This window comes from Thalassophryne amazonica, chromosome 14 (genome assembly GCF_902500255.1).
Source record: "Thalassophryne amazonica chromosome 14, fThaAma1.1, whole genome shotgun sequence".
NCBI classification, from domain to species: domain Eukaryota; kingdom Metazoa; phylum Chordata; class Actinopteri; order Batrachoidiformes; family Batrachoididae; genus Thalassophryne; species Thalassophryne amazonica.
The window spans coordinates 95339501-95360296 of NC_047116.1; the positions used below are offsets into that span (position 1 = coordinate 95339501).

The 20796-nt window shown below is 42.4% G+C and overlaps 1 protein-coding gene across 1 annotated transcript in view; it reads right to left on the minus strand.

Moving 5' to 3' along the window:
- Positions 1–816: 816 nt before the first annotated feature.
- Positions 817–20796, minus strand: part of LOC117525028 (nck-associated protein 5-like) — a 159039-nt gene continuing 139059 nt past the window's right edge. Inside the window, exons 11-13 of the mRNA XM_034186850.1 lie at positions 15081–15467; positions 4051–4146; positions 817–829 (exon numbers count right to left, since the gene is read on the minus strand). Coding sequence (XP_034042741.1) covers positions 828–829; positions 4051–4146; positions 15081–15467 — 485 coding nt within the window. The 3' untranslated portion in view covers positions 817–827. The remainder of the gene's footprint in view (positions 830–4050; positions 4147–15080; positions 15468–20796) is intronic.

Here is a 20796-nt window from a genome sequence, read left to right on the forward strand (position 1 = left end):
TGCTTCCACCTTTGAATGCCGTTTGTGTTGTGTAAGCCACACTGGCACAAATACACCAAGAGTTGTGCAACTGCATTCCATTGTCAGAAAAATAGCAACTTGTCATAGTGCTGCTTGCACACAGCGCCTTCTAGCACTCACATTGGTGAATGGTTGGCTGTACAATGCACATTGTGTGTGTCTTTCCTGAAGGAAGCAGATATATTAAATTTGTGTTTTTACGGTAATGGAAAAAACTTCCATTATGACAGTGTTGTGTTTTCATGAAAATCTAATAGCTGATGAAAATGAATTCAAAGGCAACAGAGTTGCTAAAAATATGGAGACATGTTGCAGCAGTGTAGTTGTAGTTAACACTATGACAAATCTTTCAATGAATAAGAGTGGCTTTGTGCGGCTTTCCTTGATCATTTGTTAAATTTACAGATAAAAGTAATGTCATAATTTCTGGACACGATCTTTGGGTGCAAATCAGACGTATTTACAGTACTGAAATGATGAGGTGTACTGTAGTACTCTAATGTGGAAATACCATTACTGTAAGACATTAATCAGCTACATTGATGTTGGGATGCCTGTGGTGAAACATTATACATTTAGAAATTGAATCAGCTGATCACAATCAACACCAAAGACTTTACAGACCTCCATTATGGCTGCCACAGTTTGCATAGCAATACGCAAAAGGCAACTGAACCCAGATGGAACTCTAAAATCTTGCTCGTTGTCCAGTTCTGAGACTGTCCTCCAGATACGCAGACACTGTCCAAACAGTTGGATTTAGAGATCAGTCCAACTGAGTGCCTGATTTGTTTCTTCATAGTGATCTCTGAAAGAGATGTAGAGCAGAGTAAGATGTTACCATAGTGTGCCAAGCAAATAATCCTCAAAATAAAATGTGTGCACATCCTTTAAAAACAGCAATACATATTGATATGCATAAAGGAGAAACTCATCATTTTTCAACCAAATTTTGTTTTTGGTTACCTTAGCCCAGGGGTGGGCATCAAGGGCCGAGACACTGCAGGTTTTCCATGCAACCATTCACCTCAGCAGGTGGGTTGCTGATGAGCTTCTCCTCTGAACATAAACACCTGGTTGTCAATGAAATCACCTGCTGAGACACCTGATCATTAATGAAATCACCTGCTGAGGTGACTGGTTGCACGGAAAACCTGCAGTGTCTCGGCCCTTTATGGCACATGATTGCCCACCCCTGCCTTAGCCTCTTACCCTCCAGCTGGCATGTGCATAAATTTGGGCACCACTGTCATTTTATTGATTTGAATACATTTAGCACTAATTATTGGAACACAAAATTGGTTTGGTAAGCTCATTGACCCTTGACCTTCTTACACAGTTGAATCCAATCATGAGAAAGGGTATTTAAGGTGGCCATTTGCAAATGTTTCCCCTCTTTGCATCTCTTCTAATGAGTGGTAACATGGGAGCCTCTAAACAACTCTCAAATCGCCTGAAAACAAAGACTGTTCAACATCATGGTTTAGGGGAAGGATACAAAAATCTATCTCAGAGATTTCAGCTGTCATTTTCCACTGTGAATAACATAGTGAGGAAATGGAAGACCACAGGCACAGTACTAGTTAAGGCCCAAAGTGGCAGGCCAAGAAAAATCTCAGATAAGCTGAAGCAAACCAACTGTTGGGGTGCCCAAATTTATGCACCTGCCTAATTTTATTTAAAGAATTATTACACACTTTCTGTAAATCCTATAAACTTCATTTCACTTCTCAAATATCAGTGTGTTTGTCTGCTATATGATATATTTAACTGAAATTTCTGATCCAAACAACCAATGATTTATAAAGGAAAACCATGGAAATTATCAGGGGTGCCCAAACTTTTGCATACAACTGTAATTCTAATTATTCAGTGATGGCAAGAAGTGGTTTACTCTGAGTGTTTTTTTATTATCCAATAACATTAATTAGCCAGTTAGCCTGTGGCAGTATTTGCATTCTTAATCACTAATGAGCTGATTAAATTGATTTTGGTTAAAAGATTTTTGTTTTGATGTTTGTTTTGTTTTTTGGTGGACTATGAAGTCAGTTAGAAAAGTATCAGACCTTTTTATTTTTTGCAAAAACCATATGGATTTGAATCACGTGTGATTGCATCAGCCAAGCTTGAACCTTCATGCGCATGCGTGAGTTTTTTCACGCCTGTCGGTTGCGTCATTCGCCTGTGAGCAGGCTTTGTGTGAGCAGTGGTACACCCCTCTCATCGGATTTTTATTGCGAATAAATGTCTGAACAATTTGGAGCTTTGCTGCATCAAATCTTTCCAGAAACTGTGAGAGACCTCCAGGTGGACACCATTCGGAAAATTCATATGGCTTTCAGCGACGATTTTATGGGGATTACACAGATTAAGGAGTGCTCCAGCCGGTTTAAAGGCCACCCACAGCATCTGACAGCGCGGCGCACTCCGAGCGCCGATCGACAGGCTGACACCCCGCTGAAACAACCAGATTATTTCCAACGTGAAGGCTTTGTTGATCCGGGACGTTGTCTGACTTCCACAAAAAAAGGCAGAAGGCGTGGACATCAGCACTTTTTCGGCACATTCCACTGTTACAGGAGTTTTTTTCATGGAAAGAGGAGCGGAGGGATGCGCCACCGTGCCGCTCATGGCGCGGCACAAAACCACCTCCATGTTGGTCTCACAGGATGGCTTTCAGCTGGCTCAGACGGTTTTCGGTGGCTTTTCAGTCGTGTGACTATCCGAGAAATTGTGCATGAGCTGGACATGCCCCAACATGTCCTGTGAGGCTTCATCACGGCGTTGCTTTGCGCCATGCAGCTCCGCCACGATGCGCGGAATTCCTCTGCACGTCTGTCTCAATGTGCCAAAAATGTGCTGATGTCCACGTCTTCCGCAATTTCTGTGCTAGTCAGACGACGTCCCGGATAAAACACAGCGTCCAGTTTAGAAATGAACGGCACATTCCACTGTTACAGGAGTTTTTGTCATGGAAAGAGGAGCGAACCCACATGGCAATCTAGTAGATTAGATCATGATGCCATCATGGAAATATAGTAAGTTTTCCTGATGGTATCACAAAATATATTTTGTGACCTGCTGTGAGATCACAGTAAAATCAACACTGTTAAATTAACACTAACTGTGAATATATGGTCCCATTCTGGCCAGAGTAGGACCATAAGGTGACCTTCTGCACAGAAAGCCAGTGGTCCAACCAAGTATCATTCAAGTACCAATAATTCCATAAATCTGCATCAGATGTCCTCAAGCATCAGCTGTGATTTTAACGATGACTAATGACATTGTTATGTGAACAGAACCAGTTTTTTTTTGGTTGCCATAAAATTATTTCTTTGCATCACAATGTTGGACCAGAGAAGCACGGTGACTAAGTGGTTAGCACTGTTTCCTCATAATGAGAAGATCCCACGTTCACATCCAGCCTGGGCCTTTTCCATGTGGAGTTTGCATGTTCTCCCTGCATTTGCTTAGGTTCCTTCCAGGTACTCTGGCTTCCTCCCACTTCCAAACACATGCAGGGTAGATGAATCGGTGACTCTATATAGACTGTAGGTGTGAATGTGTTTGTCTATATGTGTTGACCCTGCGACAGACTGGAGCCTGTCCAGGATGTACCTCGCCTCTCTGCCCACTGACTGCTGGGATGGTCTCCAGCTCCCCGTGCCCCTCTACTGGAATAAGTGGGTTCAGAAAATGAATGAATGTTGGACTATGTTAGTGCATATTAACAGTGGTTACAGAAAAATGCTAAATAACAACTCATCCATGATTCAAAACTAATTACAGTTGGTGGAAAATGGTTCAGGTTTTTAGGGTTGTGAAACTATTTCAAACAAATGTTTTAATGGCTGATTTTCCAACTTGATATTTTCAGATTTAATGTTCTCAAAATGTGCATTTTGCGACTTGAGTACTTCTAACACTAGCTTCTTCATGTGACATCGGTTGACCATAAGAAGGTTGGCGACCTAAAGATCTTCCGTATGTGTGGTATCTGTGTATGTATGTTTCTGTGGCTCATACAGTTGGCAAGCTGCAGTCTGGTCTGTTCTTTCTGTTGGCTCACTGAGGCTCGAGTTTTTGATTTGATGTAGGTCAGCTTCTTTGGCTCCATTCCACCTGGAAAAAGTAGAAATTGAAACTCATTGAAGAGACTTTCTCAGCAGTGGCATTTTAATCCCTCTCCTGTTGAGAGCATGTCCAGTAGCACAGACACACATCTGCAAATGTGGCAAGAGTGTAATTCTGGATCCAAAGTGCCAGATTTGTGTGTGACACAGAAGGAGCAGCATCGAACATCTGAAAAGATGAGCAATTTCTCCGTCATTCCACCTTTAAATTGACAGCCGCCTCACTGTATTGAGAGGTTGAACACGTCGAGGTGAGGTCTGGTTCACCGCATACTGAGAAACAGTTTACACAGCATAAACAGCAGACCCAACAAAACCATTCATTTATTTGATTCACAAGGAACCATTCAGCAGGGAAAGTGTCGCAGAGTTGACATGAGATACTTTAGTTGTAGGACTGAACTCTCTGTTCTTGTGCAGACGTGTTGCACCTGTGGCATCATTTTGTAAAAACTCATTTACTGGAATTTAAATGGGATCAGACACATGCAACTCGTGAGTAAGTGTGCAGATTCGTGACACTATAGTTGGACTGTGTCAGGTCATGTGATTTACCTCAGATTTCTAATATCTGATCTGTAGTCTGCAGTCTGATCAGGCTGCCAGTAGACATGTGGCTGATGTGCATATATGATCCCATATTGTAAGTCTGAACAGTTAAAAATAGAATGAAATCAGTTTTTTCCCAAATCTGTTTTAAGCCTCATTTGTAGGTAGTTACAAATGCAGTTAAATTCACATTTTTGCCCATCCGTTTTGGTCTGACTGTTCAGATTGGATTGCTGGTGTGTTTTGCTATGAATGTGATTTTGACAATATGCAAAATTCGGTGGAATGTGGGGAGCCGCACACTGCAGATTGTCCGCTTATTATCCTGCTCCCCACTCCGGTCAATCTTCACCACGCTCGAATAAAATTGTTCACTGCTCGATCAAAAAAACAAAAACAAAACCTTCATCATGCAGTGTTCCCATTGGGTGCTGTTGGGTGGCAACCATTGTTCAGCTGAACAAGCCAATAAAAAAAAAGCAGGTACAATAACAAAAAGCCCAAACTAACGTGTAAAATGAAGTCCAAAAAAAAAAAAACAGTCACAGAAGATACAGAGTGTGGAATAAAAGTTATTATCAATGACAAATGATTTGGACAGATTGAACAGCAAGACGACAGCTGAAACACAGCCAAGTGTGCCGCACATGTTTGACATTATGCTTGCAATGTTGTGGCTGGCGTGCCTGGCTGGCTTTTGTTGGTCTTCTGTTTCTGTCTTTTGGTTTTCCTTCCAGGTGGTGCGCATTTGGGACTGAGTGGCTGTGTGGCTGAGTTACCAGGACCTCACCCTGATCACCTGAGGCTGATCAGGTGCGGCTCGTCAGGACTCACAGCTGTGGTGCATCTACACGGATTGGAACATGGTGGCATTTAAGTCTGGAGTACACAGTGTGTATTTGCCAGAGACTCGACCTTGTGACCAGACGGGTGAGATTGTCGTCTCGAGAGCCATCTCATCATCAGTGGATGCAGAGAACGTCCAGGTTTGATGCATGGTCTGTGAAAGAGGAGAGGGTGAGGTCTCACGCTTGTCAGCACACTTCCTGAGGTACGTTAGGTTTTGTGACTAACATTTGTACAGTCAGTAAATGTGGTGTCCCTCACACCTTATTATATTGAGCTGTTATGTTAGTCATTTTAATCAGCTTCCACTGCAGTGAGTTTGTGAACAGGATGTTCCATGCCTGCAGGGTGGGAAGCTGATTAGTAATTAAGCCAGGAAGTGTTTGCTGTTTGTACACCTTTGAGCGGTCTCTTTGTGTGTGGAGTGTGGACTCACATGATGATTTCTTCATTCACAGACTCGGTTTGTCGCGGCCACCTGGGGGGTGTCGGCGGGGTCCTTGGGTCCGAACTGGTTCTGGCTCCGGACCGTTAGTGCTGCTGGGATCGCACCGTAATCCACCACGCCAGACCGCGCACTCTTTTGTTATATTTATCACATCACTGTTATGTTTATTAAACTCTGTTATCCTTTGTACCGTGCTCTGCTTATTTTATACTGGGTCCTTCAAACGCTGGTCGGTTCTCCGGGCTGCGTCCGACACATAACAGTAGTCTCTGGCCAAACATCACAGACCCAGCGGTAGGAGAGACGGTAACGCGCCGGGAAGGCGGCAGCAGACGTTCAGAAGTTATCCGGATCAGTTGCGGGTGCTCTCCGCCCGGATGGTGCGTGTTTGAGAACCCATTGCTGAATACTGATTTGAGCTCTCTTGCAGCTGTGTTCCTGTGTGTGTGCCTTATCCGAGGGTCGTGGTGGAGTGTGACTGGCGACGGCTTCGCGTCACACTTTGACCGGATAAGAGGTTTAAATGGGAGCTGCAAGAGTGTGTCTGTAATGGGTGAACGCGCACGGCGGAGCTCTGTGGCACGGGTCGCTGAGCTTCCTGTGTTACAGTTGTAGCCCCGTTTCCCCGGGTAAAGATAGCTACTGCGTCTGTTGTTCAGCTCCGGCGTTATTTAGTTGAATCACATTTTTGGTTGTGTGTTTACACGTTGCTGCACACAGAAAAGCAGCATGAGTTGGGTTCTCTGTTACCAAAGGGGGTTTTTCATTTTGAGCACTTTGGCTCCCTCTGTTGGTAACTGAGTCACATTACCGTTAAGCTCTTAAATTGGAACAGGTGTGTTCCATTTGTTTGAGCTTAACGGTATACGTCACTTATTAGTTTAGTGTTGGTTCATTTTTTGTGGGTGTTTGAGTTGGTTTTTGTGTGGGATTTTTTTTTTTACACTATTTAGTGTTCTGGGGTTGTGACCCTGCAGTCTGTTTGGAGCAAAAAAAGGACCCAAGCAACTTTATGTTAGTCTGTTAGTCTTTCTTTTTATTTCTTTTAGTTTCACCTCCCCAGGGTTTGATGGGACGGTCCCCTGGGGGGTGATGGGGGGGTAATTGGGTTGTTTTTTCTTTTTTCTTTTTTGTTATGCCCTCTCTTCTCCTCTGACTCCAGCCGGGTGAGCCGTACGTGTCGGCGTTGCTGGAGTGGTGCAGTATGGTTATGCTGGGCGTTTCCCAGGTAACCTCTGCACCTGGGGGGGGGGGGGGGGGGGTTCGGGGTGGTGTTGTTTTTTTTTTTTGTTTGTTGTTTCCCTGTTCCACCTCCGGCTTCAGCGCGCCTTTGAGCCGTCTGCCATCGGCGTGGCTGAGGTTTGGGGCAGTGGGATATACCCGCAGCTGGTGGCTGGTTTGGAAGTCGGAGGAGTGGCGCCGTTTTGTGCCGTCTGCCATAACTGCTGTTCCACTCCTCCCGGTTGGCTTCTGGGGTATAGTCACGGTTGGTGACGCTGGACGTGCTTCCAGTTTCCACTGCGCCAAGGGGGTGGGGTTGGGGTTGTTTTGTTTGTATGTTTTTTTTCTTTCCTTTTGTTTTTCCCCCCGTTTCCGCCCTCAGGGTGTGACTGTGGTGTCCTCTGGGGGGGAAAGGGCTGTGGGTCCATCTAGCCATAGACGGCCGGGGCTGGGTCCGTTGGTCATGAGGGGAGGCGTCTCCTGGGGTTGATGGAACGGTCCTCTGGGAGGCGCTGGGAGTCCCCATGGGTGACCTTGGATCCCAGAGGGACCTCGGCTGTGGTTATTACTCCTGGAGCTGGCGGGATGTCCTCTGGGGGGTGTTGGTCCCTACATGTCATCGGGGGGGGGGGGGGGGTGTTAGCGTTCTTATTTGCAAGCTTAAGTTTGGGTAGTTTTTCTTTTCTCCTCTTCCCGGGGTTTGATGGGACGGTCTTCTGGGGAGGGGGGGGGGGGGTGGTTTGGTTGTTTGTGTTTGTCTTTTTTGTTTTATGACTAATCAGACTGTGAACATGGTTGGACAAAGGCTGACCGCACAGGTTTAAGAACTCCTGGCCACACCTGTGCTAATTGACAGACAGAAACAAAGGCAAAGATGCAGCCAGAGGAGAAGACATCAACCGTTCTGTTGGAAAGATTCTGTTGGAAGATGTATGCAGATACGGTTTCCAGCCATGGTCCCTGGAGGGGGGTGTTTCTCCTGGGCCAGGTTTGTGTGGTCGCCGGGAGGCTTCCCGTGAGGGTGGGGTGCTGTTGTGGCTGGCATGCCTGGCTGGCTTTTGTTGGTCTTCTGTTTCTGTCTTTTGGTTTTCCTTCCAGGTGGTGCGCATTTGGGACTGAGTGGCTGTGTGGCTGAGTTACCAGGACCTCACCCTGATCACCTGAGGCTGATCAGGTGCGGCTCGTCAGGACTCACAGCTGTGGTGCATCTACACGGATTGGAACATGGTGGCATTTAAGTCTGGAGTACACAGTGTGTATTTGCCAGAGACTCGACCTTGTGACCAGACGGGTGAGATCGTCGTCTCGAGAGCCATCTCATCATCAGTGGATGCAGAGAACGTCCAGGTTTGATGCATGGTCTGTGAAAGAGGAGAGGGTGAGGTCTCACGCTCGTCAGCACACTTCCTGAGGTACGTTAGGTTTTGTGACTAACATTTGTACAGTCAGTAAATGTGGTGTCCCTCACACCTTATTATATTGAGCTGTTATGTTAGTCGTTTTAATCAGCTTCCACTGCAGTGAGTTTGTGAACAGGGTGTTCCATGCCTGCAGGGTGGGGAGCTGATTAGTAATTAAGCCAGGAAGTGTTTGCTGTTTGTACACCTTTGAGCAGTCTCTCTGTGTGTGGAGTGTGGGTGTCGGCAGGGTCCTTGGGTCCGAACTGGTTCTGGCTCCGGACCGTTAGTGCTGCTGGGAGCGCACCGTAATCCACCACGCCAGACCGCGCACTCTTTTGTTATATTTATCACATCACTGTTATGTTTATTAAACTCTGTTATCCTTTGTACCGTGCTCTGCTTATTTTATACTGGGTCCTTCAAACGCTGGTCGGTTCTCCGGGCTGCGTCCGACACATAACATGCAATGTGTTTCAGGCTTAATACACAGATACATTCTGGGTCACTCATGCTTCAGATGAGTGATGGTCCAGATTTAAAAACAGAAATGCTGCTCCACTCTCTCTTCCACTGTGCTCACTTGCCCTGTGGGTGCTATGCCTGATTACAGCAACCGATGTGGATCAGATGGAAAATGAAGAGTGCCACATGGTCACTTATTATATATAATGTGGACATTTAGTCAGTGAGATCAGATTTGAATCAGGAAGCAGAGTTGTAGTCTTACACACCTCTCTGCAGCTTCTCTCCCCCTGCCATCCCCTCATTACCCCATCCCCGTAGAGACGGTGCCTGCTCCCAGACTACCAATAACCAGCAAAAATCTATTTAAGCATAAAAATTCAAAAAGAAAAAATAATATAGCACCTTCAACTGCACCACAGACTAAAACAGTTAAATGTGGTCTATTAAACATTAGGTCTCTCTCTTCTAAGTCCCTGTTGGTAAATGATATAATAATTGATCAACATATTGATTTATTCTGCCTTACAGAAACCTGGTTACAGCAGGATGAATATGTTAGTTTAAATGAGTCAACACCCCAGAGTCACACTAACTGTCAGAATGCTCGTAGCACGGGCCGGGGCGGAGGATTAGCAGCAATCTTCCATTCCAGCTTATTAATTAATCAAAAACCCAGACAGAGCTTTAATTCATTTGAAAGCTTGACTCTTAGTCTTGTCCATCCAAATTGGAAGTCCCAAAAAACAGTTTTATTTGTTATTATCTATCGTCCACCTGGTCATTACTGTGAGTTTCTCTGTGAATTTTCAGACCTTTTGTCTGACTTAGTGCTTAGCTCAGATAAGATAATTATAGTGGGCGATTTTAACATCCACACAGATGCTGAGAATGACAGCCTCAACACTGCATTTAATCTATTATTAGACTCTATTGGCTTTGCTCAAAATGTAAATGAGTCCACCCACCACTTTAATCATATCTAAGATCTTGTTCTGACTTATGGTATGGAAATAGAAGACTTAACAGTATTCCCTGAAAACTCCCTTCTGTCTGATCATTTCTTAATAACATTTACATTTACTCTGATGGACTACCCAGCAGTGGGGAATAAGTTTCATTACACTAGAAGTCTTTCAGAAAGCGCTGTAACTAGGTTTAAGGATATGATTCCTTCTTTATGTTCTCTAATGCTATATACCAACACAGTGCAGAGTAGCTACCTAAACTCTGTAAGTGAGATAGTGTATCTCGTCAATAGTTTTACATCCTCATTGAAGACAACTTTGGATGCTGTAGCTCCTCTAAAAAAGAGAGCTTTAAATCAGAAGTGCCTGACTCCATGGTATAACTCACAAACTCGTAGCTTAAAGCAGATAACCCGTAAGTTGGAGAGGAAATGGCGTCTCACTAATTTAGGAGATCTTCACTTAGCCTGGAAAAAGAGTCTGTTGCTCTATAAAAAAAGCCCTCCGTAAAGCTAGGACATCTTTCTACTCATCACTAATTGAAGAAAATAAGAACAACCCCAGGTTTCTTTTCAGCACTGTAGCGAGGCTGACAAAGAGTCAGAGCTCTATTGAGCTGAGTATTCCATTAACTTTAACTAGTAATGACTTCATGACTTTCTTTGCTAACAAAATTTTAACTATTAGAGAAAAAATGACTCATAACCATCCCAAAGACGTATCGTTATCTTTGGCTGTTTTCAGTGGTGCCGGTATTTGGTTAGACTCTTTCTCTCCGATTGTTCTGTCTGAGTTATTTTCATTAGTTACTTCATCCAAACCATCAACATGTTTATTAGACCCCATTCCTACCAGGCTGCTCAAGGAAGCCCTACCATTATTTAATGCTTTGATCTTAAATATGATCAATCTATCTTTGTTAGTTGGCTATGTACCACAGGCTTTTAAGGTGGCAGTAATTAAACCATTACTTAAAAAGCCATCACTTGACCCAGCTATCTTAGCTAATTATAGGCCAATCTCCAACCTTCCTTTTCTCTCAAAAATTCTTGAAAGGGTAGTTGTAAAACAGCTAACTGATCATCTGCAGAGGAATGGTCTATTTGAAGAGTTTCAGTCAGGTTTTAGAATTCATCATAGTACAGAAACAGCATTAGTGAAGGTTACAAATGATCTTCTTATGGCCTCGGACAGTGGACTCATCTCTGTGCTTGTTCTGTTAGACCTCAGTGCTGCTTTTGATACTGTTCACCATAAAATTTTATTACAGAGATTAGAGCATGCCATAGGTATTAAAGGCGCTGCGCTGCGGTGGTTTGAATCATATTTGTCTAATAGATTACAATTTGTTCATGTAAATGGGGAATCTTCTTCACAGACTAAAGTTAATTATGGAGTTCCACAAGGTTCTGTGCTAGGACCAATTTTATTCACTTTATACATGCTTCCCTTAGGCAGTATTATTAGACGGCATTGCTTAAATTTTCATTGTTACGCAGATGATACCCAGCTTTATCTATCCATGAAGCCAGAGGATACACACCAATTAGCTAAACTGCAGGATTGTCTTACAGACATAAAGACATGGATGACCTCTAATTTCCTGCTTTTAAACTCAGATAAAACTGAAGTTATTGTACTTGGCCCCACAAATCTTAGAAACATGGCCTCTAACCAGATCCTTACTCTGGATGGCATTACCCTGACCTCTAGTAATACTGTGAGAAATCTTGGAGTCATTTTTGATCAGGATATGTCATTCAAAGCGCATATTAAACAGACTGCTGGGGGGTTCCCATGATGCACTGTTTCTTTCTCTTTTTGCTCTGTATGCACCACTCTGCATTTAATCATTAGTGATTGATCTCTGCTCCCCTCCACAGCATGTCTTTTTCCTGGTTCTCTCCCTCAGCCCCAACCAGTCCCAGCAGAAGACTGCCCCTCCCTGAGCCTGGTTCTGCTGGAGGTTTCTTCCTGTTAAAAGGGAGTTTTTCCTTCCCACTGTAGCCAAGTGCTTGCTCACAGGGGGTCGTTTTGACCGTTGGTGTTTTACATAATTATTGTATGGCCTTGCCTTACAATGTAAAGCGCCTTGGGGCAACTGTTTGTTGTGATTTGGCGCTATATAAAAAAAAAATTGATTGATGATTGATTGATTGATATACCATAAATCCGACTTGAACTGGCAGTACAACAAAACCATAGTTTGGTTGTGTTGATATTGATCATAAGGGTGTGGCTGAGGTCACTTTAAAATGGGACAGTTTGTACTGTGTAACCTGTCAGATTCCTCAAATGTTATTTGGATGAAAATATGAAAAGCATGGGGCGTTATGGAAAGACAAACAAGTAGAAAGTCCTATATGAGAAGTGTTGGTGCCGGGGTTTATCACTGGATTCTGTAGCATAAAGCCAGTGAGAGTCTGACTCTCCAGTCCCGGGAGAGTCATAGACCCAGTATGAGGTAGTTTACTTCCCCAGTCAAGTCCAGTATCCATTCACAGCGGTGCGGACTAGAACAATACAGATGAAGTGCCTCGTCCAAGCATGCACACAGGTAGTGTGACCATGACTCAAACCCAGCTCTAAATATCAGTAACCGAATTATTTATCTCACTGAAACACCTGCTATACACAGTCATGGAAAGTTCTGCCTGAAACACGACTGCATCCTTGAAATCACTGGGAGAGTTACGGTTTGTATTTCTCTATGTGGATTCACATTTTCAACATTAATCTCAAAGATCTTTCAGGGTTCAAACTGTCTGTAATGAAATAAAAGTCCAAGTAAATGCCAGAATCTTTTTTTTTCTCTGTACTGTCCCAATTTTTTCTGAGTTAGGGTTGTACCTGAAGAAACTGGTGGAGACATATGTACATTTTCTTGATCCACATTTTCATTGTTGGTACTTGTTGATAAAACCAGTCAATTTGTTGATATAATTGTATCATCAATCATCAATCAAAAATATGCTTTTTTTAGGGTCTGCTCCTTTCTCTGCCCCTGAGCAAAGCAACGTCTCTACATCTGGAGTTGGTGTGTTTGGATTGTGTGTAACTGTAATTAGAGGACAAATGTCATTATATATACACAATAACAATCTTCAACAATGATAAAACATTTTCTAAAACACTTTTGTGGTTGTTTTCAATTTTAAATTATTTTAGTGACATGTGTTTGTCCTTGGTAAAAACAAACTGTCATCATGTACAGTACTTCCAAAAACTTTTGAACTTGAAATATTTTACAAACCGAGCAAGCAAGGTTAATTCATTCATTATATGGCTTATATATATACGAGTATATATATATATATACGAGGTCTGTCAATAAAGTATAGGTCCTTTTTATTTTTTTCAAAAACTATATGGATTTCATTCATATGTTTTTACGTCAGACATGCTGGAACCCTCGTGCGCATGCGTGAGTTTTTCCACGCCTGTCGGTGACGTCATTCGCCTGTGAGCACTCCTTGTGGGAGGAGTCGTCCAGCCCCTCGTCGGAATTCCTTTGTCTGAGAAGTTGCTGAGAGACTGGCGCTTTGTTTGATCAAAATTTTTTCTAAACCTGTGAGACACATCGAAGTGGACACGGTTTGAAAAATTAAGCTGGTTTTCGGTGAAAATTTTAACGGCTGATGAGAGATTTTAAGGTGATACTGTCGCTTTAAGGACTTCCCACGGTGTGAGACGTCGTGCAGCGCTCTCAGGCGCCGTCATCAGCCTGTTTCAAGCTGAAAACCTCCACATTTCAGACTCTATTGATCCAGGACGTCATGAGAGAACAGAGAAGTTTCAGAAGAAGTAGGTTTCAGCATTTTATGCGGATATTCCACTGTTAAAGGAGATTTTTTTAATGAAAGACGTGCAGACGGGTCCGCGCGTCGGGATGCAGCCGGCGCGGTGCGGCAGCACAGGAAAAACATCTCCGTGTTGATAACCATTTGTAAAATCCAGGCTGCTTTTGATGGCTTTCAGTGGAGTGAGTATATGAGAAATTGTTTAACAGCTGGACATGTTCCAACTTGTCCTTAAGGCTTCCAACGGAGGTGTTTTTCCCGTGGCGGAGCGTCGCAGCAGCTGCGAGCCGACGCTGCAATCCGTCCGCACGTCTTTCATTAAAAAAATCTCCTTTAACAGTGGAATATCCGGATAAAATGCTGAAACCGACTTCTTCTGAAACTTCTCTGTTCTCTCACGACGTCCTGGATCAATAGAGCCTGAAATGTGGAGGTTTTCAGCTTGAAACAGGCTGACGACGGCGCCTGAGAGCGCTGCACGACGTCTCGCTCCGTGGGAAGTCCTTAAAGCGACAGTATCACCTCAAAATCTCTCATCAGCTGTTAAAATTTTCACCGAAAACCAGCTTAATTTTTCGAACCGTGTCCACTTCGATGTGCCTCACAGGTTTAGAAAAAATTTTAATCAAACAAAGCGCCAGTCTCTCAGCAACTTCTCAGACAAAAGAATTCTGACGAGGGGCCGGACGACTCCTCCCACAAGGAGTGCACACAGGCGAATGACGTCACCGACAGGCGTGGAAAAACTCACGCATGCGCACGAGGGTTCAAGCATGTCTGACGTAAAAACATATGAATGAAATCCATATAGTTTTTGAAAAAAATTAAAAGGACCTATACTTTATTGACAGACCTTGTGTGTATATATATATATATACATATATATATATATATATATATATATATATATATATATATATATATATGTGTGTGTGTGTGTGAGTGTGTGTGACATGTGTGAACTTGTCTGTAAGAGTTCTCATGTAATACAACCTTTACCTTGAGGAATATCACCCTCTAACCCTTTAGTCCATTCCCCACACATTGTGGCATTTGAAAATGCAACTCCTATAGAGGAAAACCTCTACAGTGCTCAAATGAGATGAAGTGTGACCATCAGACTACAAACTCCACCCCAGATGAACCCCAAAACAACTTTGAACAACACAATAGCTCCAAAGCCTGTGTGCCTTGTCATGACTGATGCATCTGAACATCTGTGGCTTTACCTTGTGCTGGTCCGGGTAGCCCGGTCTGGGTATCACACATAATGGCAGAGGTCACAATGGGTTGACACTGGGGTTGAATGGGCTGGAGGAAGGCCACAGTGGGGAACGGCACTGACTGTATATGTGCTCTGGAGGAGTTGGGCAAGGAGTGTGGCACCGCTGCCTGACAGCTGTCCTTAAAGCCAGAGGGTACTTTCCATCGGGGTAAAAGGGAAGGGGACACCTCCTCGCTGGAGGAACCAGGGGCACTGGGAGGACTGAGGGACTGCTCTGGAGTTGATGAGGACTTAGGGAGAAGATGTAGGATGGAGGAAAAGAAGGAACAGGATTCAGGAAGGGGGATGGTGCCGATCCCACTGTCCAATGTTTGCATCTTGCAGCCAGAGCCTGCAGCACAAGCAGAACATTTAGAAGGACTCATGGTGGCACCAGACACAACAATAAGGAAACAACAGGGACAACATGGGTGAAGTGGCACAAAAGGAAACTTTTAAACTTATCTTGCTCCTATATTGTGCTATATACGAGGCGTGATTGAGAAGTTTTGAGCCTGACCCAGAAAAGGTAGGGCGTGATTCTCCATCTATTGCATTCTGATAAACCAACATTTCTCAACATTGACACACATTCTTGAGACATGTTGGTTGCTCAGAATACAAAAGATGAAGAACCACGTCCTACTTTTTCTGGGTCGGGCTCAAAACTTCTCAATCGCCCCTCGTATCTGCATTAGTGTCACAAATGTTACAAAGACAAATGTACCGCATCTTAAATTGTTTTTTTATTTCCAGGAATAATGTTTGAGACAATAACTGTCCACTTCCTTCATTAAGGGCAACTTTATAATCACTGTACCATGTTTTGGTTTTGATTTTCTCTTGTCCACTTTTCTATGTCTCCCACTGCACACATTTATTTTTAGCCATGTTGAAAAGTGAGGATTTCTTACTAAAAACAAAATCGGGGGTGGACACAGTTCAGCTAACAGGGAATTTGTGAAACTAACTTTATTCGCTAGGGGATTAGCTTTTCAGCTAACTTTGAAAACCATTAGCAGACCAGTTAGCTTCCACTAAGTTTAGTTTGGCTAACTTTTTAAAAAATAAAAGTTTAAAGCCCTACAATGATATGTTTGTTGCTGGAGTTTACACATGAATCCAATAAATGAACTCGACATGTGTGAAGGCAGCGAGCCTCACCTGGAGGTCAAGCCAGATAAACGCATTAATTACATTATTACAATTATTTCTCACGTATTTTTATGTAATGTTTCTTATATGTTCAATACTCTTTTTTAACTGTTTTTAAATAAACTGTATGTTGAACAGAAACTACTGCTTAATTTCATTTGTTTGTTAAATTCTATATTATTTTGGGTCTTGATCATCATGTGATCTTCTTGGAAAGCTCCAAGCTTACAATCCAACATGTTAGAATTTCAGCTGTCTATATATGTTTTTAAGGGATTACTCTAAGCCAAAGATAAATAAATGTAATAAAAGTTAGTTGTTAGTGGTTTCTGGTAGCTTCAGCTAAATGTGTTAGCGGCTTATCAGTTTAGCGTTATCACAGTTCTATTTTCAGTTCATGGATTAGCTTGTACTGAAGCTTACTTTTACGTTACGATCCACTTCTGTCTAAAACAGACACTGTTTAATGGCTGTGAGAGTAGCATGCACTCATCATATGATGAATGTGAAATGCACATAATAGCATGTGAAATGAATTTTAAATACACTACTAAAGTGTATTTATTTCATTTGCAATAGATCAGCCATACTGTGGAAGACACTTCGAAAATGAGCAGCATGACTTCAAAACTGAGAGCCACGATGCAACATCATGCAAGACAAAACCATCAGCCGAGGATGTGCAAAATTATAAATTACACAAGTAACAACAGTAAGAACTCTGTGCTGAATTTTATAGCACGTTTGCATTGTTGTTATTCTTGACATTAATGTTCAACATCAAATTAACAGCAAAGTAATTTTATCTTTTAGTGCAAATTGTGTGAGCTACAGCGCTTAATACAACAGAAATGTAATTTTAGCAAATGTCAAAAAAGTTGCAAAACTAGAATTAATTGGTGTTTGTAAAGAAGAAGTCAGAAGGTCTTGTTTTTTAATTATTGTGCATCTTCTCATTTGTTCTCTCTATCTTAGAATTAACACTAGAAGCACTCAGAGAGTGCAAACCTCCGCCAAGGCCATGGGGTCACTGATGCCATAACATCTACACGCCGTGGAATCATTGAACCTAAAAAAGTCTAACAATGATGTTTGCTAGTAAAAAAAGTTTCATCTGCTGTGACTGGATAGCATGTATCCTTAGCGCTTGGCATCAGTTTATTGCAACTTGCACCTTTCCCAGAAGCTACTGTCATCTGAGCACTGATATTGATATTGCATGTGCTTATAGACAAAAACAAATAAGAGACAAAATTCAATTTATTATTCAACTAAACTGCAAATATATTAATTTTTTAACATTTATGAAACATTTCTCTAAATAAATAACAGTAAATTCTGAAATAGAACTATTTTTAAGTGCTGCATGTGCTACACAAGACCATAGGGTCACTGACCCTAAAGAGATTCCCTCCTTGGCTCAGTGATCTATTCAACAATTCAGTGTTACAACCAAAACTATGATACATACACTTTTCTTTCCTTTATATTTGACATCCTTGACCATGGAAACATACCACTAGAAATTGGAATCACTTTTATGTCTTTATTAGTTCAAACGTTATTGTATAAAAACGATTTTTCTGTAATGGCAGTTTTCTTCTGGATCGAGCTCCATAACATTTGAAGCTACATCAAATCTGATGACACCTTACTGAATCAGTACAGATTCAGCTACAATTTGGTGTTAGTTGTGCATCTCTAGCTTCATTTGTCACCTCACATTGACACATTTTCTATTTTCCCTATATTTTTGCATATTCTGGATCACCAGATCCGGAATCCGGATCCGATCATCACCAAACTTTGTTGTTTGATAGAACATTTGACTATGTTACACCCTAATTTTTTTTCAAGCCTTTCTGCCTTGTTTTTGTGGAGTTAGAAACTAGAATGTCATAATTCCCCCTATCCTGCAATGGTGAAGAATCCTTTAAAAAATTCCTGGATCCGGATCGTGATACAGATCACCACTAAAATTTAATCACTTGTTCCTCTTGTCATTTCCAACCACTCCACAAAATTTCATCAAAATCCGTTCAAAACGTTTTGAGTTATCCTGCTGACAAACAGACAGACAAACAAACAAACAAACAAACAAACAAACTCGACCGAAAACATAACCTCCTTGGTGGAGGTAATAAACATAGTTATATTGAATTACTGTCTTTCTTTGTAACTTCAATTTTTGCCATTACTGGAAGAAAAAGACTCATCAAATCCAACTCCATCAAATCCACCTCATGGCGGATGTTCCGTCAGTGACTGGTTGTTGCGCTCACTGGACACTGTATGCGTATGGTTGCTCAGCCCCACATATCTGGCGTTGCATACATATGTGACAACTTTTTGTTGTTTTGTTTTATTTATTTTGTTGCCGTTAATATGGTCAAAGCAGATTTATCCACATCTTCTACAACTGAACTTTTTCTCGTGTTCAAACTTGAATGATTTATTCCTCATGTTGATCGTCACAATAAGCCCAGGAATCTGTGATATAAGTATAAAGTTGAGAATAACTGTCACTTTGAAAAAAATGCTGCCTTCACACATTAACAACAGTGAACTCATCACCACAGATTCATTTGAGAGGTTTTTGGCCTGTTAGCTGAGCTTACTGGTGAGATGCTAATAGTGTTAGCATTTGGAACAGCTGTCAGTAGCTTCAGGCCATTAGGTGGAGGTAATCCATTATTAAGCAAATAAGAGGGTCATAGTTTTTAATGCCCACCACCAAAGTAAAACTTATAAGAACCACCGTTCAGCCCCCCAAAACATGATGCAATAAACACCCAAAATGTGGTTAGCCTGTTAGCTCAACTTGTCCGTGTTCAGGTTTCATTTGTCCTGCCTAGGACATACAGTCTCACCCCTGTGCCACCTCTTTACCCATGTATGGGCTTCACCTCAGGGAGCTCTGGTGGCTGTTGACTGTTGGTACACTACATTAACTCACCAAAAAACCTTTCACGTGTGTCTGCATTCTCAATCACACTGTGCAGTGGGACTGACGGGTGCCACTCTGACTGGCTGAAGTTAAGGGCCTGGTCCCACTGGCATTTAGGAGGATTTGCGTATGGATTGCGCACAAAATTGGCTCATATTCGCTTAACATCTACAATGTGCATGAAACATGCTTGTATGAGTGAGCTGACACCCGCACACGTCCGCAATTATCCGCAGAGGCACGTTTTTCCGTTACCAGGATTTTTGAGCTGCACAAAAATCTGGCTGCGGCTAACATCTGCCTTACATACTCCATACATACGTATATACTCAGTACATACATATACATACTCAATCTATGCGCTGTATATTCACTGTCATCTGCTGATATCCGCAACTGACAGTGATTTGCGTCTTGGCAGTGGACTGGGACAGTGTGTAAAACACATATTTTGCGTGCCCATCATGAACTAAAATAAGTTGTAGAGACTGCATACAGATTGGCCATAAATAAAATGTTTTTATTACGTCTGCTTTGCATCCGATTTGCGGCGGATGCAAATCAGATGCGCTGTGTTCACAGCTGGACGCCGTTCTTTGTTCTACCGGCTGCCACGCGCTCTGCGCTGGATGCTGCAAATAATTCATCATTTTATTCTGCAAATTAGCTGTTGAAAACGGCTCTAATCACCTCCTGAATCACAGAGGAAGCTGCAGCTGGGCCATGCTGGCATGTGCGCGCCTAACAAGCTGCAGAAAACATTTTGAGCCATCTAAAAAGGTATTTATTTGACTTGTTTACATTGTCAAGGCTTGATAAAACAGTTGCGTGTTTTTTCCTTCTTGTCATTTATAACAGATTTAACTTCTTGTTATAATCGTTCAGACGAGCTGCGCTCTGATTTGATCCATTGACGTCACCACTCGCCCTGTTCACTGCTTCTTTACTTTTTTTCCAGAGGCTGTATTGTTGGTGTGAATAGTGATGCCCAAAGGAGCGAGTGCACTTCTTTTATGACCACAATGCAGATGCATGCACGTGCAACACGTGCGCAATGCATTCATAATACACCCGTAATACTGCCGTGATAATTGCAATGCTTCGGATCCATTTCCTCACTACATGCGTTATACAACCGTGATTGTTCATCATATATTCGCTATATATTATTAATATATCCATAATTCATACTGGGACATGTCATTTTTGGCCATTTTTGTTGCAGACGACAACGAACGCCCGTAATTTGTGTACTCAATTCATGCGCAATTAATCCTCTCCCCAGTGGGACAGGGACCACTTGCACATGACTAATGAACATGGTAACTCTAAACGCTTTTTGCCATACACTGAGCTTTGGGCAACATTTATGACAGCAAATCTAACTTGGACACACCCCAAAATTATTTGCAGCACTCTGCACATCAGATCAAGCCCCATATGTTACTTATATTGCTAAAAACATGCAAGCTAAACTTTGATGGCAAGTTATAAAAGGATTAGCCAACACTAAAGAGAACGGTCTAGATCCATATGTCCTCAACTTCCAGATGAATTATAGCTGCAGTGAGGCAACGTC